General features: G+C 33.3%; 1 protein-coding gene across 2 annotated transcripts in view; it reads left to right on the plus strand.

Annotated features, from left to right (window-relative positions):
- LOC145683317 (trypsin-1-like) overlaps positions 1-20,231 on the plus strand; it is a 632,151-nt gene extending 611,920 nt beyond the window's left edge. The window contains exon 7 of one of the 2 annotated variants that reach the window (XM_081754670.1): positions 20,007-20,231. In XM_081754670.1, the coding sequence (XP_081610796.1) occupies positions 20,007-20,153 (147 nt within the window). In that variant the 3' untranslated portion in view covers positions 20,154-20,231. Of the gene's footprint in view, positions 1-17,106; positions 17,238-20,006 lie in introns of those variants that run through there. The other variant, XM_081754672.1, reaches the window with a different exon arrangement.
- The last annotated feature ends 6,467 nt before the right edge of the window (positions 20,232-26,698 follow it).

Consider the following 26,698-nt stretch of genomic DNA (forward strand, 5'->3'; position numbering starts at 1 on the left):
GAGATTGTTTTATTCATATTTAACGGAAATAATAGAATATGTTATCTTTAGTAATATAAAATCTAAGCAATATTCAGTATATTCAATTGTAACTGAATTATCAAATTAAGGTCAGTTACTTATTCTCTTAATAGTTAATGATCTACCAGAAGTTTTGAAACATACACCATGTCTGGTATTGGCAGAATACACAAAATTGAATAATGAAATCAAAACGTAGAGAGTGTGTATAAATAGCCTAGATGAGTGGTATATGAAAAACAAATTCCAACTTAATATTTCTAAATGATATGTCTTAAACACTCAACAAGCAACAAATATTGTCTGAATATACTATAGGAAATCAGAATTTAAAAAGAAAGGAAATTAGAAGAGATCTATTGATTTGGTTTGATATGAATTTGGTATTCAAATACCACATAAATATAGCAACTAATGAAGCTTTAAAAATGCTTGCTTTTACAAAGAGGTCAAGTCATTATTTTAAAAATGCTAGAATTGTATTATCATTTGTACGATCAATATATATATATATATATATATATATATATATATATATATATATATATATATATATATATATATATATATAGTTTGGGATCCTTTTTTCCAGGGTGAGAAACAACAAATAGAAAGAGTTCAAAATAAATTCTTGAAATATACTGCCTAGAAAATGTTTGGTAAACAAATACAATATATTTCTTACGAAGTATTCTATCTTACAAGTTGATTGATACTAGGAAAGATAATATATTTTTATTAGGCACGTTACCTTTTTATTTCCTCAAAAAGTCTAAGAGGAAGACATACTTTTGCATGCCTGATAACAGGATAAATACTAACAAAAATTTTCCATTGAATAAATTATTGGATGCGGCCTATAGAGCTGGGGCTATGTCATTAGATTTATTTTAGTATATATTTAAGTCTTTCAAGCAAAAGTGTTTTGAGATGTTGATTGATAAATTGTAGATTAGTTTTTTTGTTATAATCTTAAGAAGGAAAAAGGATATACTGGTACTTATTTTAATTTCATGTTTAAATACTAACTATATGTATGTTTGGTGTTGCACATCCCTTGATGATTGTGTATAAAATTCTGTAGTTTGTAATTGCCTTTACGTGTGAAGTACAATAAAGTATATATTATTATTATTATTATTATTATTATTATTATTATTATTATTATTATTATTATTATTATTATTATTATTATTATTATTATTATTATTATTATTATATAGAGTGTTTGATAATTGTTTGAAGTCTGTGTGTGTATACATTGTGTTATAGTTATTGGAAATGTGTTTAGAGATAACGAGATTAATTTCTTTTCTCATTTTAGGAAAAATACAAATAAACAAAGAAAGTGTTTAGTCCTTTTTTCTTATGTTTATCGTTATTGTAATTCCTTTTCAAACACTTATGTTTATATATCATTTTCAATACTTATATATATATATATATATAAATAAGTATTGAAAATGATATAGATAGATAGATAGATAGATATAGATATATAAAATATCTCTTTGAAATACTTATAAACATATGATAAAACATGCCGGTAGCCAGCCCAAATATGTAGGACGGCCCGGCTGAAGTTAAGGGACCCCATCTAACCATATTATAGTTAATCACCATATTATAGTTCATTTGCAAGTCTTCCTTGAATGTTTTAAGGGAGCCAGCAAAAATTTAGAGGGGAGGCCCCCTAGAGATCCTCTGCAAACGGGTCTGCAGAGAAATGGTAAACAAGAAGAGTACACAAGAAACATTAAAATATATTGCAGACTATTCAAGATGTAGAAGAAGATGATGAAAATTGTTACGAAATAAAGGGACGCAAGACATTCTAATGGAAATAGATGATGTAATAAGGGTAGCAGAAGAGTATGATAATCACTTAAGGGATGGAGGGTTCATAAGGACGAAGAAGAAGATGATGAGTAATAGAATGAAATAATACATAAGGAAGAAGTGAAAAATAATAAGGAAGTAAGATTACGAACGTATGTAATTGCTGAAGAAGAAGGAGAGGCAAGAGATGCAGTTAATGTAATGTTGAAATATTACAAGACTAACAAGAAAAAGAAGAAGAAATGAACAATTCTGTAGAAGAAGAAGAAGATAAATATAAAAAATAATTAGAGATATTAGAAAATGTAGCTAGTAGAATTATAGGTAAAAAGGAGAAACATAAACATTATACAAAAAATAGTTACTAGAGGAAGATGGAATAAGACTCCGATGAAGAGTTAAGAAATTAAAATTCTCACCAATAATAAAAGAGGATTATAATGAACAAAAAGTGCAGAATAAGAAGGATCTTGCCTAAACGATATACTGATTCGGCTTGAAGAATTATTTGCACATACTGAAGAAGATATATAAGAAGCGAAATATGAAGTATTACAAGAAATAATAGAAAATAAAAGCAGAATATTAACAGAAGTTGATGAAAAAGAAAATATAAAGAAAAAAAGGAAGCCAGTAACGCCGTCGATTGTATAGAAAAATAATGGCATGGTTTGAAGCAGAAGAAGACGGTGAAAGAGGATGAATGAGGAAGAGGTGTTAAAGCTTACGTTCTCACAGATAATGGCAGAGTATTACACTGAGGAAGACAAGGATACAAAAGAAGAATTTTGCGAAAATGAACTACAGAATTGGCTTAACGATTTATTTCCAAATTATGAAGAAAAAAAGAAATATATCCATTTTATGGAAATACCAACGCAGACCAATACTGAACATGAGGAAATAGAAGTTGATTTAGACGAAATGGAGAAATGATTTGTTATATGAAATTAAAGCAGAACGTAACTCAAATGTACAAGTGGGATTTGGAATATATAGTCGTAATTATAACAATAGTTTCAATATCAAACAAGAACAAAGAAAAAAGTTCAGAAAAGAGTAGAGTACAATGCTAAGAATCCTCTTAGCCCTTTGCGTACTTATGGAAATTTTTTACTGCGAATGAAACAAGTTTACCGGTTCTATTAGATTATTGAATATGTGTTATTTACCAGCATTATTACATACGAATATCAATCACAATTAAAAGAGAAGGACATTGTCCTTTCTTGTTATCGTTTAGAGAAGCTAGAAATCTTAGCTGATTTGCTATGACTGAGTTATGAAAAATACTCCCAACTAATGGATCTTTTCTTAAAAACGAAGATTGTATAGTGAACTTCCATCATTTACATATGCCAAGATAACAAGATAATTTGAAAGAAAATGTTATGAATACCAGTCAGTATGTAGAGGCAAAACGCTATATTATTACAATTATGAGCAAATTTTCAAGATGTTGAGTGAATAAAATTGTTCTTGCCATAGGATTAAAAAAACACAAGAGGAGAAATCAAACCGAACAGAGAAGATACGTAAAAAATCGTAAACACGTAATGGAAAAAAACAGAAGAAAATTTTGAAGCTACCGATATGGACCTCAGTCATGTAACTTGTGAAGTTCGTAAACTTCGTAGCATTTAAAAATTATATTATCACAGTGTATAGGAATTTTCAGAGAGTAATGTTATGTTTGAAGCACCGCCGAACGATAACTTAAATTTACTTTTCATAATCGTTACAACGTGGTTGGAAGCTTGACAACATTTTAGCTGCAAGTAATATTGAGAAAGTTGTCACAAGAATTACGAAAAAAGCATGAGCATTTAAAACTATATATATCTGTGTGTTACATATGTCATCACAAGTCACCATGCGTTTTACGTTAGGCCGTATTACATTCAACGGTTGTAATCGAGAATTTTACGATCGGTAATGCTATGATTATCACAAGTCAGGTCTTTATCAAAATTGAAAGAGTATGTGTTCCATTGTGAAAAGTTGTGCACTGTGTTTTAAAATTTATGTGGAGAAAAGGGATCTCACGTATGTGGTGAAACGTATTTGAACATTTGTTATACAATAGTACCACCTAATCGCGGATGTTACATGAAAGTAAATGAAAGAAGTTAAAAAAAAACAAATCAAAAGATTATCATGGAAAAGGAAGCTATGGTTGGTTGGTATGATGTTGAATGTACAGAAAATACTAAAATATAAGGTGATGAATCAACCATATGTGAACATATATATGACTTGATTAGTAAGCATGCATACTACCGTTGTTATGAACATAAGAACATGAAAAGTGAAGGTATCGTTTGTGGATAATGTGAAGATATATTGATGGAGAAAATGTAGTGAAAGATGTCCTAACACATCTACGAAAAACACATCCAAACATTAATACAATAAAGTACATTGTCCATAATTCAAAAGGTTATAATGTATATTTCATCGGAAAGACAATGGTTGAGAAGATGAATTGCACTCGAGAAGTGTTCATGAATGCGGTGAATGCGGTGCATCTCCTAGAGTATGCAATATAACTTTCATAGGTTCACTAAGTTTTCTACCTACGCCATTAAGTAAATTAAGTGGTTCCTTTGGTCTTCAATCATGCAAAGATTACTTCCCACACTTTTAATAGACATACGAACGTGACGTTTGTAGATACATTTCCACACATTAGGTAATACGAACATATACGATTCAAGTAGATGTAAGATTCAAGTTTCTGGAATGGTATAATGAACATTGCAATGAAAATTTTAAACGAAAGAAAAACTTATAAAGTATTGTTTGTAGGATATCGAAGTTTTATGCCAAGCTTGTATGTCGTTTACAAATACATTTTAGTCCGAAATAAATGTAAATCTATTAATTGTATGTATTACAAACGCTAGTGCATGTAACTTGATGTATTAAAAAATCGTTAAAGGAATATATTTTTGTTGTCAAAACCAAAGAACGGGTTTTGATAAAGAGATGTATAGTCAATAGAAAAAGTTCAATATTAGTATTGGGAAGAAAAACCAAGAAACGTTCAAATTGCAAATGCTGCATGTAGTAAGTATGACGAATTGCGTCAACGAAAGTAGAGGGTGAATGGACAGGATATACGAAGATACAGGAAAAATAGATGTGTGGGAATATTAAGTATGCTTTACTCATTGCTATATTTTTGTTATCCTAATGACCGAGATAAATCCATCTATAACAATGCTTTAACAATATATAAAATACAGACGCCATGAAATTTCGATATGAAGCCACAAAGAAAAGATTCAAAAATTAAATGATTTTTATGTGAAGTTCAGAGCACAGAGCAAAGCTCTAAGAACTTATTCTCAATTTAATACACTTAAATTAAAAAAGAAATGAAAGGAAGCTTCATAGTCACTCTTTTCGCAATAAACAAAAGATTGTGAATTTAAAAAGCAGTTGGCAGGAAATGACGAGATTAAGAAGTTTTATTTCTACAAATGGCCCATACACAAATAAAACCAAATTGAGTAATTGTGACGCTTTATATGGAGGCTGTGTGAATGCCATACGCTTTTAACATAAAGCAGAAGAACCTGAAGAAACTGTAAATTATGTCGACGTATATAGCGTGTACCCTATGTTTGTAAAACTAAGAAATTTCCAATTCGTCATTCATCTATATATTTGCCTTGAGATTCAAATTTTTCCAGCATTGAAGATGTAGAGGGACTAGTAGAGTTAGGAATTCTTCCTCCAAAAATGCTCTTCCACGAAGTGTAAACTTATAAATCAAATAACAGGCTAATGTTTCCACTTTTTCGTACATGCTGCGATGATTTAAATCATGTAACTTGTAATCACAGTGATGCAGAACGAATTCTACATGGCACGTGGATAGCAGATAAAGTAAGAAAAGCATTGGAAAAATGGTACAAAATAATAGATATTCATTAGATTTTGGGCTCATGATGTTGTTCAATACAATGAAGAAACAAAAAGTGGCGGATTACTTGCAGAATACATAAACAATTTCGTGAAATCAAAAACCGAAACTAGTGGAACATCATCACGGTGTGAGAAAGATTAGCTAAAAGAGAAATACATGCATATTAAACGATACCTGGTAACTTCAAATCCGTTTAATTTCAGACATTTTATATCTATTTCTTCTCATTCTTCATTGGTTGAAAACTTGTAGCTTCAAAACTTTTACAACCAAATTTAAAAAGAAAAAAAAACATTTACGTTTCTTCATATCACACCTTATTCTGTAGATCAAGAATTCATTTTTCCAAGGGGGCGCGGTGGCTCAGTGGTAGAGCGTTCACCTCTGGTGCTTGGGGTCCCAAGTTTGATCCCAGCCCCCGCCAAGTGAACTTTGTGGTGGACAAACACCGTGCTCGTGGGTTTTCTCGGGGTTCTCTTCTTTCCTCCCACTTTCTTCATTGCACCATTTCACTCATCTCTCATAATCAGCGTCTCCTTTAGCCTAACCGGTATAACGTGGGACGTAAAACTTAAAGATTCCATTCCATTCCATTCATTTTTCCAATCATGGCAACAATAACCCAGCCTTGACTTTCCACAAGGGTGCACTATCTTTGTTTTCGACATTACGCAAGATGGAGAAGATAGCGCTGTACAGCATTCGACCCTCATTAGACGAAGCTGTGTTCCAATGGAAGCTCATTTTAAGAAGTCCCTATGAGCGCCTCTCTCATGAATCGCATATAAAGAATTCAGTCTCTTTTAGAAGTGGATCATCAGAGGAACATCGTCATGCATTTTTAAAGGTAAATTATTACTATTATTATTTAAATACCACAATTTATATATATACATGTGTGAAATTTTATACAGATATGATGTCGTCTACATTGGAATCGCTACATGCATTTTAAACATTTTTTTAAATTTTAAAATCATTACATAGACTTACTTGCAGCCAATCAATTAGAATTAGATCTTCAGTTACTGACAGATATCATCATAAATACTGAAATCGTCCATCCATCTATTGAAATTGGTACCCACTAGGTATCCGTGGATATTAATACTAATTCACTTACAGAATACTTCGGTATATGGGAATATCCATCACATGTAATGCAACATATTCAATTTCTACGTAGAAATTATTTTTACTATAAAATCAACAATAAACAAATTCAAAGTGTTAAATCGTCCCTATGTGGACATTTTCTATGTTCTATATTCATACTTATTTCTATGTTTTTAAGGCTAAAGAAAAGTACTTAAATTATTTTCACCCTGCATTATGATGAGCCCCAGGAAGTATGATCTTCGATTACTCTTACTGTAGGTAATCATTTCTCCTTCGTCTTCTTCTTTGTTTTGTATTCATACCACCATTCCTTCATTATTAAATCTGCTATTCCTTTATCTTCTTCGTTGGTTTTGTATACATATTATTATCATTTCTTTATTGTTCATTATTATATATAAAATAAATCTTAAATTATGTTTTTCATTTTTTATTTCAGAGAATAAAAGAACGACATCGTGTGTATGGTCGGCATCATTGTACAGTATGAGAGATTCCTACCTTTCGTCATCAGTATGAAACTTAGTGTGGACAGTGTAAAGTCAGCATCAATACGAAAATTTCAAATGTGCAATGGATCAATGTCATAGTGTATGTGTGTAAAGTGACGATTTAAAATTAAATTAAATTCATTCACACAGTGAACATGAAATACTTTTTAAAGACTGTTTTAATTAAGTGCTGTGTTTAAAAACTTTTATAAGAAGAAGATGTAGCACACTTACAATCATTGTCTGTGTGAATATTATTTTCATCGTCAAAAATAGTTTGTGTTTTTCTTTTTGTTTCTAAAAATGATTTATTTATTGTTTTCTTCCATTTCCTTATAAATACTTAATATGACCAATTATGGGATATATATAATTAAATACTTAATAAGTTTTTTTTCGTAAATTAAAACAAGTATCACATCACGTATGTGTGTATGTTAATCTTATAGTTGTGGTGTTATAACAGGACTTTATTTTAAAATTTATTAATTATTATTCAAAGTCGTTTGAAAATAAAAAATGGTCTATCATTCTTAAGACAGTTTACGAATTGAAATACGAACGATTTTCTTTTGTTTAGAAACAATCTAAGTGTGTGGATTCATTATTAAAATAATACGTATAGTATATAATGAAAATATGATAGGATTTCCTTTCACAAATAAAAACATTAGGAGAGTAATAAAAATCCCATCATATATAAGTGTATTAAAAGAACACACAACAAAAATTTACTTTACATAGAACAGTTAAATTTTATTACTAAATTTACTAAATTTATTATTATATTCCTCTAAATAAATCAAATAATATAATTTTCTCCTTCTTCTTTATTAACAGAAGTCCACCTCATTGATACCCTCTAAATGTTGGGTATTGAATTTCTCCCACCAGTGTTGTGTTTGTACACTGTCAATTAATTCATCTGCAATTGAATCTATTAGTTTTTTCTTTACGAAAAAAACTTTCAGTTAACATTTTAATCTTTCACTATCAATTTTCACATCAGCATTATTATTATTATGAAGACATGCTTGTAAAAATTATTTTCGTTCTATTAATAATAATATATTCATCCACACATTTATGAATTGCAACAAGTCATCTACATCTAAGACATTCCAAGTGCATGATTTCGAATAGTATTTTTACACAAGTGAAAATATTTATGTAGCACAACATTGCAAGTTTTGCAGTTTTTCACAGCATGCTCAATACCCTTTAAAATTTCTAAGAAATAAAGACAATCACTTGAATTTAAGTACACAGTGTTTTGAGGAGCATGAAGTGTTCCTTTCTTCTCTAACACCACTAAATTTTCACCCCTTAAATTTTTTGGACCACCAGTTCGTTATTCGGTCCAAGACAATTTATAAATGTAATTTCTACATTAGAGTTCAAATAGTCCGAAATAAATTGAGTCAAATGTACACGTTTCTACAGCCCTGACAAATTTAACTTCACTACAAACACAAGTCCTTTACCAATAAGAATCACTGGCTCAAATGTGTAACTACCCAGTCCAATGCAAATTAACATTTTACATTGAATTAAGACCATTCAACATTTGATATGCCTACTTTCTTAGTATCCATAGTTTATACACAAGCACTCATAAGTATGTTACTCCAGTAGATGATCAACATAGAATAACGTCAATACAGATGTATGTGCAAGCAAGAAGGAGAGAGTGCGGAACAAGTAGATGAAAAATCATGTTTCATCTTGTTTATGCATGTCCTATACACTTACGATGAAGATAACAATTCAGTAAATTCGAGATTGTGCATGTTACACACATGCCTTTCTGCTATATATCTCTGTAATTATGTCACACTTTAAGATGCGAAATGGTACGCCAATCTATAAATCACACCACCTTGTAAAGGGTTCCAATGCTGGCATATTAGGATTGTCTAACAGATTCATTGACGATGAGATCACGAACTTGACGATTCTTCCTTCACAACAGCTGTTAATGGAATGATTTACACAACACATACGCCTACGCTCTACATTCAGTTTACGACAACATCATAATTTTAATCGCTACTTTTCATCACGTATCCTACAACTTTAGGTATACAGCATCACACAAACACACACACATCACGTGACTCATTACTTCCGACAAAAAAGAATAATCATGAAACACTGTAACCTCTTACCAACAAATCTATTTCACGTGGGACCTCAAATTTAAATACGATGGAGTCTCACACAACTCTTCCATGATACCTACTGCTTGGAAACCAAAGGCCAAATTCGTAACCCTTTCGAAATAAACCCGTTTCGATGGGAACAACCGGTCTTAGACAATTACAGGCGTTTCTAAGAGTACGTACGAGTCCTAACACTTACTAGCACACTGCATCTTTCCGGCCCTAAGGCTCAAAGGTAAAACCCGCCCCAAGGCGGGGATCTTTACTGAAACCATGGATGAAAATCTGAAAACTCTGAGGTAATCACGATCATATTAAAGCTAATGAATGAATAAATTCCATATTATTTACCATTTTGAGAATTTTCGCCTGGCGAGTATTGCCTTAGCTATAACTAAATGTTGAGGCCTGGCTGCAGTGTAGATTCAAGCACAATATTTCTATATATATAGGCCTCTATTATTTATTATCAGCAACTAATCCTTTATTATGTTATATGTATAATACGTGAGAAACATTGCTTTAAAAGAGCAGACAACTAAAACTCATTCAAAAACTAGCACACTGCTAACTTTTCTTTTTTCGTAAGTGAAAAGTGATAATGAAATCTAACTATAACAATAATAAATTATGTTATTCTGCACACAGCAATACGAATCAGAATAATTTCTAGTGTTGACATCCATACAAATTACAGTATGGCCACAACATAAATTACACAAATATCTAGGTTAAAGCAGGGAATAGAAAAGTGAGCTCAACAGTAATTGATGACTTACCATATTTTGTGGTCTCCTCGTTAACTATTTTTAAATATTATTTGTGTTTGTTTTGTAATAAACATAAAGATGATTTTAGAGAAAGAAAAATAAAGAAATTTCGTCGCATGGCTGCGAGAAGCAGGAAACTAAAAGCCAGAGACGTAATTCGCTAGAAACCTGTGTTACTGATTTCAGAGAGAAGTGTAGCCAAAGTAAGGAGGAAAGAGAGAAGGAAGGAAACGAAGCATTCTCTGTCCCGCACATCTTACTAGTTGTTGCAGTGGACGCAGGCCTGTAGTAAAGAATGAGCTAGTTGGTTGGGACGACTGTCTCCAATAATTTGTTAGTGGATTGCGGAACATGGCTAGCTAGACCGTGTTGGGAATAGAAGCAGTGGTTCATCCCTACTCATCAAGTATGGGTAAATAAGAATAGCTTCTACGTGTAACATGATTGTTAACAGCAGGGTTGACACTGGAAGGAAGCCGACCATTACAAACTGGAAACAATAATGCTGAATTACACGAAGTAATACTTCATTTACAATCTTCAATCTATGGCTCACTCAAATTTATAAGGCTTCCCTTATTTGTTTGTTTTACTGAGTGTTGATAAGAATGAACATTACACACATGGGGCGGTATTAAGAGAGAATTCGTAAATCGAAGGTTAGTCACGGACTACTTAATAAGCATACTAACTCTTTACTAAGAAAGATGCACTTTTTGGTATTCAGAGTCAACTTTTAGTATAACTAAAATGGTGATTTGTGTATGATTAACTTGCAGAACACCAATGCATCGGTGAGTAGTAAAATAAATGTGGCAACTAAGGAAAAGTAGATGAGCGCAAGCGTAGTTTGTAAAAATGACAATACATAAATTACGAAATACGAAATCTTGTGTCGCACGCTAAATCGTGGGTAAAAGATTAGACTTAGCTCTAGATTAATTAGTCACATGTTATTAACTTCGTCCAATACTACGTCCTAATCAGAGACTCTGAATACAATTTTGATAACCATCCTTTAGTAAACCCCGTAGTAAGATGTTAATCAATCCGTCAAAACGCATAAGGCCCATGAAGTTGCACTAGTGCGTTTCAGCTTCCATTATGCAAAGAAGTAGACAAATAATTAATCAGTTAAGAGTTGTCTTTGAAGTGTTTATAGTCATTTAAGGTTTTTCTATAAAGTGCACACTAATATCATTTTGTCTCCTGACTCGCTGTAGAATATTACCCTATATGCGTATAAGCCCAATCTTCTTGTTTCTAATATATGCCTATTGCCATTAATTATCTACATTTTAAACCAATTTACCTCTTATGCTAGAAGAGTCACAAGGTTTTTTCTACAAAATGACATCGCACCTTCAGATCGAGTCTCAAATGCAGCAGGCTAATAATGGCGGCTCTTTAATGAAACTGGATGCAAGTTTTATTCAAGCCCAACAACTGAATGTAGATGAAACAATAAATGAGAGAAAGTCGCCATCCTTCCGTCCGCTTGGCAGGAAGTGATCAAACCCATACAAGATAGAATTTCCTATCTCGGAGTCCCTTCTAGATGGGATAGTTTGGAGTTAATAGTACATATTCAAGATTGATGATAAAATCATAATGTAACACACAAGCGAAAAATCACTATAGATATAATGTGGGCAAGAAGCAAGAATCAACTCTCTGTTGAAAACTACGTATAGCTAGTCTCACTAAATTTCATGAAGCGAAAAGCATATTGTTTCTTACACAAGTACAATTTATGATGCGGCGTATCATCCACGTCTTTGCCTGAAATAGTGGCTCACGGCGACACATCAATAATTCCTTTTACGTGCATAGTTATCATCTCAATAAGAAGTATGTGAGTTCGTAGTACACGTACAAATAAAATGGAGAAATCTGAAGGAATCTCATTCCTCTCTATAGAGGCAAATACTAGAAACAATTGCCGTTGGAATTTAATTGACACAGGTTATGTAGCTGATATTAGGAGAAAATTAAATGAAATTTTTGAGTTTTACGTTCCTCGGTTATGCCGGTTAGGCTAAAGGAGACGGTGGTGGTGAGTAGTGAATGAAATGGTGGAATGAATAAAGTGGGAGGAAACGAGAGAACCCCGAGGAAATCCATGCACACGATGTTTGTAAACCACAAAGTTCACTTGGTGGGGGCTGGAATCGAACCCGGGACTCCAAGCACCAGAGGTGAAGGTTCTACCACTAAGCCACCGCGCTAGTTATTATGGTAGCTATTATGTATAAAGATAGTTAGAAAGATAGGTAGATAGATACAGAGACTAACTGGACTTACTTACTATGTGAAAAAATTCTTCGTGTGTTCCAAATAGCAAATCACTGTTTGTACAGAAATAGATATATTTAGAGCAACAATTATTATATTTTTATTTTGTAGTATTGTTTTGAAATTAAACAACCTTTTAATTTGAACATTAGTTTTAGCAATGGCTTGCATCATAGATAATAGGGATATCATAGAAGTGTGTCCAATTATGAAATATCACTTACAATAACCCAGTTACAAAAAGTTTGATAAAACATAATTATAATAAATTGTTACTTAATTTTCCTATACATTACTTAAATCTACGTTATAGATTAATCATATTAAATAGTACATAGTGTATATTATTTCTGGAGAGACGTTTTTCAGAAATGGAAGCTTCTCTCCAAAAATATATTCCCATCACAGCTGATATATGTTCTTCAACACTTGCGTTTTCCTAATTTTGTGTTGTACAAATTCAGGTTTTTAAGTCTTATGATAATTGAAGTCTTAAGTAAAATTACTTATAACTGTTTCCAGAAATTTTTATCCATGAGTGATTATATAAAACAATAGTGTTGGCATTCTAATAATATTAAGTACCCCAATGTATTGAAAAAGCCGTTTAAATTATTCGCTTAAATTGAAGGAATAGCATTTATCACTTAAAGTCTTAGATGAAGGAATTGAGTACACATTCCGATCTCAAGTGCCTAGAAGTGACAATGTTTACAATATCAAGAAGAATCCCTACTTACTAGAAACATAAAATATAAGAAATTCCGTACCATTTTGAAAGTTGGTGAGGAATTCTCTAACAATTACTGAACATATGGACTTTATATTTCAATAATGTAAAATTTCAAATGCTTAACAAAAAAATGTAAATTGTAATAATTTACGTAATTCTAACCACAAATATTCCATATATAAGTTCTAAAGTAAACATAATGTGTTAAATTTTAAGAGTTTTTGTGATTTCTATTTTAAAGAGAATATGGTGGACAAATATGGATGAACATTTGAAGTATCGCTTCTTTGAAATGTCATTTAAACCTACAATTTGACCGAAGGCATTTTTATAACACTGTTTCGTAACAAATCCTCTTTTAAGAGAGAAAATATGAACAAGCTCATAACTCGAAATTAACCTTTCGATACACTTCAAACTTTCCCTACGTATTTACACTTTGGGGGTCAATTTGACCCCGTATTATTTTTATAGAATAAACACAAAAGATTGCGGGCCTACTAAGATATTAGACTTTAGATTGCTTTTCTTAGTTTGTTAAATAGTTTTCCGTTTTGTACAAGAGATTACATCTTCACGTAACTGTAATAATTATTTAAAACCGAAACGATAACTTTTATGAAGGTAATTTACCTATCTTAGTACACTTTACATTTCTTATTTTAGATAAAGTGTGGATATTAGTTATGAATTTTGTGACTACAAAAAAAAATAACTCCAAAATTATTTTTAAAGACACAGTATAATATACAGTTTTGTACAAGAGTATATTTTTCAATCAACGAAATCTCCTAAACATTATGCATCTGTTTGCTCAGGAATCCACCAATTTAAATGCTTCGTGAACACTTGCTTCAGGTTACACACAGTTTTCATACAACGAGCAAGCGTGAATTAGACAAACATACTCCGAATTATTTCTTAAAAATATACTATAAATAATAATTTTGTACAAGGGTATATTTTTTTCAAACTACATCAATTTGCTGAGAAAAGCAACAATATGAATGTGTGCTTGGAAGTTTGTTTGAAGTTACACACAATCAGCGAGTGTGAAGTGGGCAAACATACTTTTGGGATTTGAAGCACACCGTCGAAGGTTTCTTAACGTATCTTTTGAATGTGGACACATCGAACACTTTTCCTTTTTCTTTTTCCTAATTGGTCGTTTGCTACAAAGACACTGTCACATAGCATCTTTCTAAGGCATCAAAAGACGTTCTTCCTCAAACTATTCATACTGGTACGCATTTTTGTGAAAGATTTCACCACTTCGTCCACCACATCTTTCAACAAAAGTTGGTGACTATGATTAACGTTTACATTGTAACCAGGATTGATGCTTGTATATAGAATAAATACATTGAATGCTGCTACGTCTAACATATTGAAAACAATACCATCGGCCATCGTTTAGTATGACGCTTTGTTGTATATGTTCTTACAAATATATCCGTTGTATCAACACCTATTTTCGTTTTGTTGCAGAATGTAATGATTTCGGGCTTTTGTTTCTCACTTTCTGAATCAATCGTAGGACTATGATGCCTTGACGACAAAATAACCACTCTTCTATTTTTGGGTGGAACATAAATAACCATTGTCACATCATGAACAAACGCAAATTCAGAGGAATGTTTTGCACGTGATTTACTTGCTAACACCTCCTCTCTGTGTTTCCTCATTATAGCCACTAGAGAAATGTTACTGGCTAGCAACTGCTGAGCCAGATCCAAATTTGTAAAGTAATTATCTGTTGTTACATTTTGACCTGGATTAGATTTCTGAATGCTACTACTCAGGTCCATGGCAACACTATTGGACAAATTAGTTTGTGGTGGTAAGCCTGGTTTTCTGCCTGTGTACACAATTCCCTTGTAAGCAATCCTGAATTAAAAGGACATACCCAAAATATTTAATGCCGTACTTTCCAGGCTTTTGTAGCATGTATTGAATGAATTGACATCTACCCCTATATGACACCAATTGCTAATCAATTGTAAGATACACATCTGGTGCCATAGCCCATGTACAGTTTCTTGTAAATATGTCCCACACAAAACCGATTGGTGCAAGGCGATCTGTCTGTAATCTTGCTGTCCTAGTACGTTTATCATCAAACCGTAAAACAGAAGTATATTCAATAAAGGGTTTACAGACCTTGTTGCTCTGTACGTTTGGTTTGAATGTCGATCAAGAAATGTTTGTTTTACAGGTACGTCCCAATTTTTCTCAAGCAAAAGCAAACCTATAAAAGCAGTTAGTTCAATAGCATTAATTTCTTTTCAGCTAATGTTTTTTCTCTTGATATCCGTTTACCCTCTAAGCTTGTACACAATATTATCTCGTAGGACAGGCCAGGAGTAGTGAATATATCCAATGCAGATTTCCACGATGAAGCGGTAACATTTTTGGCTGGTTCTGAGACGCTCTTTATCACATTACATTTACGCGTTTGTGAAGTTTTTGGCGGATTCTTGTTCCAAACGGTACTATCTTTGGATATGAAATTTCTATCTTGTGTAACTGCATTCTTCATTCCAATCTGAAAGACAAGTGGCGTATCGTCATCTGTCCAGTACTTGACTGTTCTCCGCAATAATCCCTTCCGTTCCAAGAATCTGAATCAATTTTCTGTGACACGTCCTCGGTCTCACTACAGGCATCCTCATTATCGCTAAGTAACAGATCGCCCACTATTTCCTTCTCTGTAAGTCCACTCATTTTTTTACGATAAACACTAAACAAGATAAGTGTTCTAAGAATTATGAGTGATAAAAGAGAAACGATCAGCATTACTCGACGATTGAACACAGCACAACCTTGAAATAAAACTTCTCTCTTTTTCTTCTTGTTCTTCTTCCTCTTTTTCTATATTTTACTGTAGTAATATCATCGTATACCATCCGACATATTGTGCCTATACGTGCAAAACTTGCAATAGTACAACTTCAGATATGTCATACAAATTATGGGTCAAATTGACCCTCGAAGTGTAAACTCGAGGTAAACAGATGACACAAACTTTACCATCTCCCAATTTCAAAATAATCAAAAACTGAGATTGGGAAATAATTGAAAAATTACGTTTATAAGATGTCACAAAAAGCCATTAGGAAAGAATTAAACATAATCAAATAACTCAAGAAGAAAGGAAACAGGGGTCAATTTGACCCTTATAATGTACCTAAGGATTCAAATATGTAATGGGTACATAATACTGTATAAAGTAAACAAATGAATAAAACCATTAGAATTTTGGTAGTATGTAACAATATTACTACTGTAAGGATTTGTTTCATAAAATTTCGTTACATAATAAAAAGTAATAAATTACTAGTAGTAAAGTAAATCTAAAAAGTAATGAGAAGCAAAAAATTAATAACAAATGTATAAAATTCTACTTTTCTATAAGGAGTTAATAGAAGTGATTGGGATATCTTGAAAAAGTACGCAGTTTTTTTGTGTGTGAAAAACAAATGTCTCTTGAAAGTAGAAAATATAATTCTGGTTTTATTTGTAAGTGAATGTTTGGAAATTTTGAAAAGACATCTTGTAATATTTCAGCAAAAATTAAATAGAAAGATAATAATTATGATATTAACTTATAAGACTTACGGTATAGTCTCTAAAGTTTTTTTATGAGTGAGTTGTATCACATAAGTATACAAACAAGCAGTGTGGACGTGTATACAAGGAGAAAATTAAAATAACAAGAATTTTACTATTTTATTTCTCATAGCTATGACGTACAATAATGAAGATGAGAGTCAATTGGCATATTGGTTGGCAAAGTAATAACTTGGAAGTTCCCAAGGACATAAGCAGATATAGCAGGCGAATATAATAACAAAAAGTTTTCTTTTTACCTTGAAATAGACTTACATATTTGTATATCTATGGGGATATGAGAGGAGAAATATATTTTACTCATACGGAAACTTACTATCAATGGACAACTATTTACATGTTTTGCTAGAACGGTAAGAAAAAATGACAAAAAAAGATTTACATGCTTCAGAAATAATACTTCTTCGTTATGTGAAAAACTACTTTGAGCGTAGCAGTAAAAAATCTTGTTCACAACCAATTAATTACAGGTGCAAGTCATCTCCAAAAAACATTTTTTTTTCAAATTCCAATATTGCGTTAGTAGAAAAACTCCGTCTAGGATGTCTAGAATTTCCCGGGACAACATTCAATACCTTAGATGGGAAACACTGTTGCATCCTACATACTCTGCGGATATTGCACAGTCCGCTTATCACCTGTTTCATTCCTTGGACAATTACCTTAGAGGACGCCAGTTCAAATCCCTAGAACCTTTGAAACAATGCATCTTTGTCCACTTGGTAAACAAGGGTTCAGCAATTTTTCCCTGAATTTTGACTCAATGTCTCCTAACAGAATTTATGGCAGAGTGTTTAATTTCGGCCACAAGATAGCACTGATTTCACCGTTTATTGTTCTCAACACACGAAGCAACGTCACTTCTACAATTTAGTCTTTAATTTGTTTAATAAAGCATTACAGTATTTAAGTGGATATTTCAATCCATTCTTATTGTGTGCAAGCAAACTACGAATAGGGTGTTTGACAATAAGCTGAAAAGAGCGACCTAGTAGCTGTTTATAATTAGTATAACCAAATATTCTAAAACAGAGATTTATCTAGTGGATACTTTGTCTTTTAATATATCTCATTGAAAATACATGGGAATAGTGCTGCTACTATTGACACTGACATTCTGATAGCATCAATTCTAAGTAGCTGCCAAATATTGATCAAAAATGCCCCACTGAGTAATAAAGTAAGCCTTGTAAACGCTGTGAATAGTGGGTATAATTTGGATGCTGTGCCACTTAAGTACTTATGTAACCCATTACAATCATTACTACATAGCCACAAAATTATAATAATTATATTGTAGATTCCATGTGAGTAACCCAAACTTGAGCTGTTCGATTCCTAAAAGTTACAATAGCAATACTCTGGTCATGATTTCTTCATTCCATTAAGCTCACGCTCACGACTTGAATCTTCCGAACTGTCAAATTGGACATTCCTAGGTTTTGGTGATGTAGAAACATATTCATCTGCTATTTTTTTGGCCACAAGCAGAGTAGGGTTTTGCATGTTTCTAGAGACCAAACGTACCCGTCCGCTTGGTAGAGAGAGGGCTATAATCCGATTTCCGATGATATCAGCATGACTTGAGAACTATACACATCATATCAACGTAGCACCAAGTAAATTTATTTGCAGAGTTGTAATTGAGATTGCATCTAACAGTTGACCTGTAGGACTTGAAAGGTATATGTTGCTGTATTTGCATTACTATATAGTTTTCTATAGATATTTTATGATGCAAAATTAGTTAGAATAAAATACCGAAACAAAAAAAATTGCATTATTCTATCCGGAATTTAATTACTCTTCCGATCCTTTATTATTTTCAGACATCCAAATCTTATTACTTCTCCCTTCTCTGTTCTGTAAATCTAGGATAGTTGCTTAGAGAATGATACCAATCATAATAATTCCCCATATGCACTAGGCAGATGATATCGAAAAGTAAGATGAAAATGATTGCATAATGAAACTGATACATAACGTTAAGTCCAACAAAAATTCCAAATAAAGAAATTGAATGGTTTTATAAATGTTACTTGGGTTAATGTAAATTTGAACTTTAATAAAGGAACTAATTTAATATTATCTAATAAAATACAACATTCACTATATACAAGTATGCAGCCTGAAATTCCTGCCAGTAAGTTTTGTTGGGTAATGTTGGTGCAGCAAACGTTTTGAATTACATTCCACGAAATGATGTCAAAGCACTTCTGCGTACTACAAAGTCGTTTAACAAGTGTGTGATGAAGTAATAATGAAGTCTGTTCTCGAATATAAATAATTCATAAATAAAGTGGCAACTTCACCTTACAACGCATTGTTCTTTAAGTAAAGTAATACATGAAAATCAAAGAATGAGATATAATAACTAGTATAATTAACACCTATTTTGGAATTTCTCGATAACTTATTTATGCTTGAGTTATAAATTAATTAGAAATTCTGAACATACTTGGGTGTGAGTTGTTACAATGGGTAGTATGTAGGAACATATGGAATTGTTCGTGTAAGTAAGATTTGTATGACTTATTTATATAATAATTAATTAGATGTGGTATACTGCGAAGGAGCGAAGGGACAGAGTTGCTCAACTTTACTTAGTGGTTGATTGGCCTTATAGTTAGTGGTGAATTGAATGACTGCTTCGGGATTATTTGTCAGTCTGCATTAGTTATTCCATAATTATGAATTGTTGGCTACCCCAATGGAGATTCAAAAATTAATATATTCCTTATAAACATTTAGGTTTAATCAGCACCGAATAAAGTGAAGATACAAAGAAACAATAGCATCACGTCAATTTTAATTCGTAGTAAAATTGTATTCAAGGAGTAAAAGAAAAAAATATGCATACTCTTGAAGTGTTAACATATTTCAAGTATCATTTAATTTGTATTTAATTACGTAAAGGTGAGCCTTAATAATATTATTTAATCAATGTGTAATGTATAACCTACTTAATACAATGATCTTTGGAAAATATAATATTAAATTATTTTATTTCAGGGTGATAGTGGTGGACCTCTTATTCGAGATGGTGTTCAGTATGGTATTGTTTCCTGGGGAGACAGCTGTGCATTCAATCGAAGGCCTGGTGTCTATACAGAAGTTTCAAAATATATTGAATTTATTAATAGTATTATTGAAGAATAGGTATACAAGTAAAGTAAAACGTCTAGAGAAATCTATATAATTTTAAATTCTAACGAAGACTTTTTTCTTATTAGTCATATTCAATAAAAATAATGTAAAGTAAAAAGTGTTATTTCTCTTTCTCAACCTTCCATTTTCCGTTTCTCTCTCTCTCTCTCTCTCTCTCTCTCTGTCTGTCTGTTTTTCTCTCTGCGTCAATCTAAATTTACAATTTCAAAGTTTCGAGTAGATTGGCAGTGACGTGTAAAATTTCTATCCAATGTAATAAAGTTACAGAGATGAAAGCAGCCTTCCATATAATCTGCAGATACATTCCTGAATTGAACATTCCTGAATTGTTATATTCTACGAAACCCAACATATTTCACTTAAAGTTACTTTGGAAAGCTAAATATATAGTGTCTACCTCTATGGATATACCCGTGAAAATATTAAATGTTTGCGTTGAATGGCAGCACTGTCAAACTATTTTTTGGGGGGAGACGGAGATATTCATTCACACAATGTTTTCCGTTGTCCAATATTGCAGCTGTCACATTAGTTCTATGGTCGTTCAATGGCACATCATTTGCATCATTATAATGTTTACATTTGGTTAATAACACTGATAACCTAGGATGATTGGGATACGGTAATACTCAAGATCTTTTTGCTATAATGTCGTGTGATATTTGTGATAAGTTTGGCGTATAAACGTTTCATTGTAGGGAACCTGTTTTACACATTCTCAATTTTACAGAAAATGGTTAGCAACACTGATAAACTGGAGTACTTGGGAGAGGAATACGTCTAATGATGTCAGGCGCTTTTGTGTTATACATCAAATCATTCATTTTTATTCTGTCGAATATGCCCTACATAGGGACACAAAACCAACGAAGCGGATCCTTATAGGGTCAAATTTCACGTTTCCCCGTGATTGGAAAACGGTTTCGTACTTCTCATGGCAAGAGCTTTCAGACGATATATAGGTTTCCTCCAGGTACTTGGTCTCGGTATGGAATCATCGCTAGTTAGGGAACAATATATTTAATCTTGCATGTTCTTAATCTTGCCATGGAAATAATTGTTTATTCCAGTGAATTATAATTGAGCGATTCTCTTTTAGAGTTCAATATAACTTTGTAGTAGAACGCAGTATAAACTTTAATGTAAACTAAATAGTTAAAGCTTTGATATTTTGTTTCTGACCATTGATTGTTGTTGCGAAACACGTTCATAATATCTCGTAAACTATCCCATAATATCTCGTGCAAAAGAAGTTTCAAATCACTTGAGAGCAACTGCTTGAAGAATTTTCAAAGCATTTATGAACACTGTAAACTTCTCGTGAGCAATTTCGAAAACATTGTTGGAAAACATTGGAAGAAAAGAGAATGTTATATACGAATTTTCTAAAAGAGATTAAGTTTACTCTTAAGTGCTTGAGGGATTATTACCATTATTGTAAGCATAAACATCATAAGGAAATATCAAGAAAATTCGATGGTTTGAAAGTACTATTCTTGGAAGCTACTCATTCTTTTACTAAAGGAATGGATCTGATTCAATGTTAGGTTTACTTCCGAAAATAAAAAAGGTTCTATTGCTATCGAAATAATAAGAAAAAGACTTCTGAAAGTTCTACTTGTCAATTTATATTTCTCTTAGTAACTGTTGACACTGCTGAATTTCTACCAGACTAGATAGGAACACGTATACAGAAACATCGAAGACAGTTAAAATCACCTATGCCCTTCAGAGAAAATTCAACACAAATAAAGGTATCACCTCACAATCATCAGCCTAACACTGGCACCATTTAACCACAGTTCCCGTTTTATAATTCCAGTTACTATCGTCAATCTTGTGTCTTCGCGAATCCTGTCGAGGAATTTCACTCTTAAAATATATAAAACGATAATCATGCCTGTTGTAGTGAATGGTTACGAAACATGGTCGCTTACTCTGAGGGAAGAACGTAACTGAAATAATTTGAGAGCAAGATCTTAAGACGAATATGCGGACCCAAGAGGAGCGGGAATAGGGAATGGCGGAAACTTCATAATTTATATCGTTTTACAAACATTCAACATACAAACTCACTAGTACGGTCATCAAATCTAACAGGTTTAGTTGGGCAGGTCATGTAGCTAAAATGGAAGAAAGTAGGAACGCTTTCAAAGTTTTAATTGTAAGTCCAATCGGAAAGCGACTATTAGGAAGAACTGGGTGCAGATGGAAAGGCAATGTTAAGATGGATCTCGCAGAAGTAGGATTACAAAGTAGAAACTGAAACCAGTTGGGTAAGGATAGAATTCAGTGGAGAGCTTTTGTGAATGCGGCATTGTTCTCATCGGGTACTTCCATCTATACACAGGTACGTATTATTTACTGCTTTTTACCCAACTTCGAAGAAGGCGGAAGGAGGGTATTGTATTTGGATGTCAGTATCTGTATATGTAACTACACATTCATGTCCAACAGTTCCAGTGTGAAGCTCAAATGCCTCAACTAATAAATGAGGGATCGTTGGAATCGTGGCGACAGTTTGGGTAACAGAATAAGTGAAATCACAAAAACTCAATATCGCAGATGCGGCCCAATATATACTCTGTGAAATGCCCGTTGTATGCACGGGAAGAAAATGTTTATCTCAAGTGTCTGAACCCCGATCTCCTCTTCCGATAGGGGACGCGATGGCTCGGTGGTAGAGCGTTCACCTCTGGTGCTTGGAGTCCCTGGTTTGATCCCAACTCGCTCCAAGTAAACTTTGTGGTGTACAAACAGCGTGTGCGTGGGTTTCCTTGGCGTTCTCCCGTTTCCTCCCACTTTCTTCGTTCCACCATTTCATTCCTTTCTCATGATTACCGTCTCCTTTAGCCTAGCCGGCATAATCATTGGACGTGAAATTCAAAGATTTCATTTCCTCTTCGGATAAGCACAGGAGATGAATTTGCTCTTAAATAGCACCGAGATGTGTCACTATTCATCTCATAGATTGGACATTAATATCGAATGTTTTCAATTATATTTGCATGTCAACCTCTTCCTTCCCCAGCTCATATTGATGAGGCTGAACTTGGGCTTCAACGACCCTGGGATTGTTACTAATAATCTCAACAACCTCAAAAACTATGGATTGGGCAATAAAATTGGTCGCCTATGATTATTTTTACATCTCACTCCCTCATGCGTTCTCTTTTCTGGCGGATAATGTACTTAAACCTAAGGTAGGTTCCAGAAACTCCAAAATGATAATGTTTGTTCGCAGACAGTCTATATCAGTCAATGACTCTGGTAATATACTGTGTAAATCTACTTTAATTAGAGAGAGTCCTTCTTCTCTTGGACAATTTTTCTGAGGGAATGCTAGTCTACTACCTGGAAAGAGGCGAACGGCTACTAGAAAAAGCTGGCGATTCCAGGTATTTGGGTAAATGTTTCCAATTCCAGTGGAAGGCAGGAATCTCTCTAAAATAAGATACTAGCATTAAACCTAGATGGTAACCTAACACGTACCATTAGATCGGGTACCGGGAGAGATACGGGACTATCTAGACGGTTTGCGATACCTCTGCGCGAAAGAAAGTGTTAATTGTATGATAGAGGTAGAAAGTTCCGGGAATGATCAAGCCCCCTCAGGCATGCCTGCGACTCCCAGGTTGGGTTGAACTCTTCCGGGCTGTGGCAAACCACGCAGTGCGGGTAGCTACTGGTCGCGTTGTCAGGAGGTGAGCTTGTCATACCTCTAGAGCTTAGTAGGCCTTGACTCAATCGCGAGACTGCCTCGACCAGAGGCTAACTGGTACCTATTAAGGACTTTGGTCTGTCTGCTCAGCGGGTGTTTAATAATACGGGGTCACAAGACTTAAACCTGCAAAGTTTGAGGAACAACATTAAAAGCTGTCCAATGGCCGAGAAACTACAGGTTGTAAGTTTCAAAGTTTATGTCGATTAAATTAGCCGACTGGAAGTAGCATTTCACTACGACATATGAAGTACATAGTGGTAGATCACTCCATTTCTAATGTAGCAGTACATTGCGTTCAGCTTATATTGCACAACGAACAAAGAAGTTCAAATGATTGTTTTAATTCAACACAATGGCTCCGTATCACCCGAGTTGGGTCAAATTTTGAAAGAAGCTTCGTTTTAGAGTCAATCCCATTGCACTTTGCAGTAAAATATTGAAGTAGTAGCAGTTAAATACACTACCTGACATGATTAGTAACACATCATACGTACTGTTTTACTTGCAGTTTCCAAACAGCTACCTTTACCTAAAAAATCGTATCAAATCCACATTACTCTTAGAGAAATGATAAAGATAATAAAAATAATTTAAAAGTGTTACAATCAACGGAATATAAGCGGCAACGAAGAAGCACATAATGAATGTAGGAACAACAGATGGCAGCCATTCTACCCATGTAAAAGTCAGAAAAGTCATATGCCAGAAAAGCTATTTTCCTTAAAAATTACATGAAACAGAATATGTTATCTGTTAGTATAAATGTCAGATATACCGGATAGAACTCTGTCCATAGCAAAAAAGAAAATAAAAAATATCACTATTAGTTAATTGATATTTATGACATTCTTGGGACACAATGTGCACATTAAAATTACAGTAAAGGTGTATCTATCTAATACACAAGATTTTGAGAGTTGTGATATCTTGGCTAAATAATTTATTCTTCATACAAAATTAAAGATTTCGGTGACTACTGGCGAGCAATAGTTATTACTATTAGCACTTAATGACCTGCGTTCACCATGTTAGCTAGAGAGTTAGTAGCAATACAGAATGCCCATGACGATGACCCTATAGCCGCATTTCTTCATTCCCCTATAGCCCTATTTCCGTAACATCATCATGGGTTATTTTCACTCCAATCAACAACATTTTACATTAGGCAAAAAAACGAGATTTATAACGTTAATTGGACAGGGAAGGCATTAAGTTACACTTTTGCAATTATCAATTGTTCTTCACCCTTAGGTAATATTTGAATTAAAATGAAGGTAAATATTTGTGTAAGTTTGGAAAATGCGTTTAACGAGCAATTACCATCTGGAGAATTTCTCAGATTTACTTAATTTATTTTTAACAAACAATTAATAGAATACATTATTGTGTTCTAGTATTTATATAATAGTATTTATATTTGTTAGTAGTATTTATATCTAAAACAATAACACTCTTAAAAATAGTTTCTTAATTTTGAGAATCCGTTTCTTATCTCTGCACCGAGGATCTTGGTCTAATTTTCGCGATCACAAATGTTTTCTTCATTCTTCCTACCATAAAGGTTGCTGCATACTAAGTTCGTCTTTCCGATAGAAATCATCTTGGGCCCCTTCCTCATATCAGTACGGCTCCATGAGGCACTAAAACTTCGTACTTAGCAAGGGTTTCCTCTAGTCCCTAACGGAACCATGAACTCGTTTTCACCTCTTGTCTCATGCGTAAACCGTTCATATACATACTACCATCAGTATTATTGTAACCTTTTTGCCATCTCTTTTGTACTAAATATTCATTCAATACAGAAAATATGGTTTTGTAACTTACTGTTCTCCAACTGACGTGTCAAGTTTATAAACATAGAGTGTGGCCGTAAAGGACACGCGCCTAGGGCACTCAACTTGGATAGGCCGACACTATTCCTTCTATTATAATTTTTATACTGGAAAGAACTTAGGTAAGTAAGACTCTCACCAGACAAGGTACCATAGGTGGAGCTAGGAACTGTTTACTGGGTTGGGGGAGAGTGGGAGGCAGACCTTTTCTTCCGTCTTGGTATGTAACCATCTTATAGGTGGCACTTTTTTGGCAAAAAGTTAGGGGACAATGCCCCCATGCCCCCATGACTCCTCCTATGCAAGGAACTAAAGAGAGAAATGCCTTCCAAAATGAAGATGTACACTACGCATCAAAAAAATTGCGACCGATAACGCCGTACAGTTAGTCCACTCAATATGAACCATCCTATACCATAACCGAATCAGGTTAAGAGACCCCTCTCTCTCCTCCTTTCTTCTCTCCTATACTAAAATTAGCTAACAACATGAGCGCAATTCTTATTTCAAACTATACATGTATTAGTTTCGACAAAATGAAATAACATAACCGAGACGAAACATAATTCATAAGTTGATGTAAGGAGAAGTTGAAAGACACACAATGAAAAATTGATACTAATCGATGTCTATTACACAGAGATTCAGAAATGAGGCAAAGAGAGAGAAGAGTGAGAAAAAGAAGAACAGATAAAAATGTGATATTGAAACATAGTAAGAAAAGAACCTAATATTAAAAGTTCCGTTTCCAGAAATTCAACAATAATATGGAAATAACGTTCCTTTCTACATACTTTTTTTAGAACTATTCGAATATATAGAGGATGCTTTAGACACACATTATGTCCCTTTCATAATAGATATCATACTCAATTTCAAGTAGAACTGTAGATCTCCGAGACACATCTAGGGTAATGTCAAAAGTTTAACACACATGACTTGTTTCCGCGTGGTTCCATTGCAAATTAGGTAGTGTTCAT

This window comes from Thermobia domestica, chromosome 4 (genome assembly GCF_964235325.1).
Source record: "Thermobia domestica chromosome 4, izTheDome1.hap1.1, whole genome shotgun sequence".
Taxonomy (NCBI): Eukaryota; Metazoa; Arthropoda; class Insecta; order Zygentoma; family Lepismatidae; genus Thermobia; species Thermobia domestica.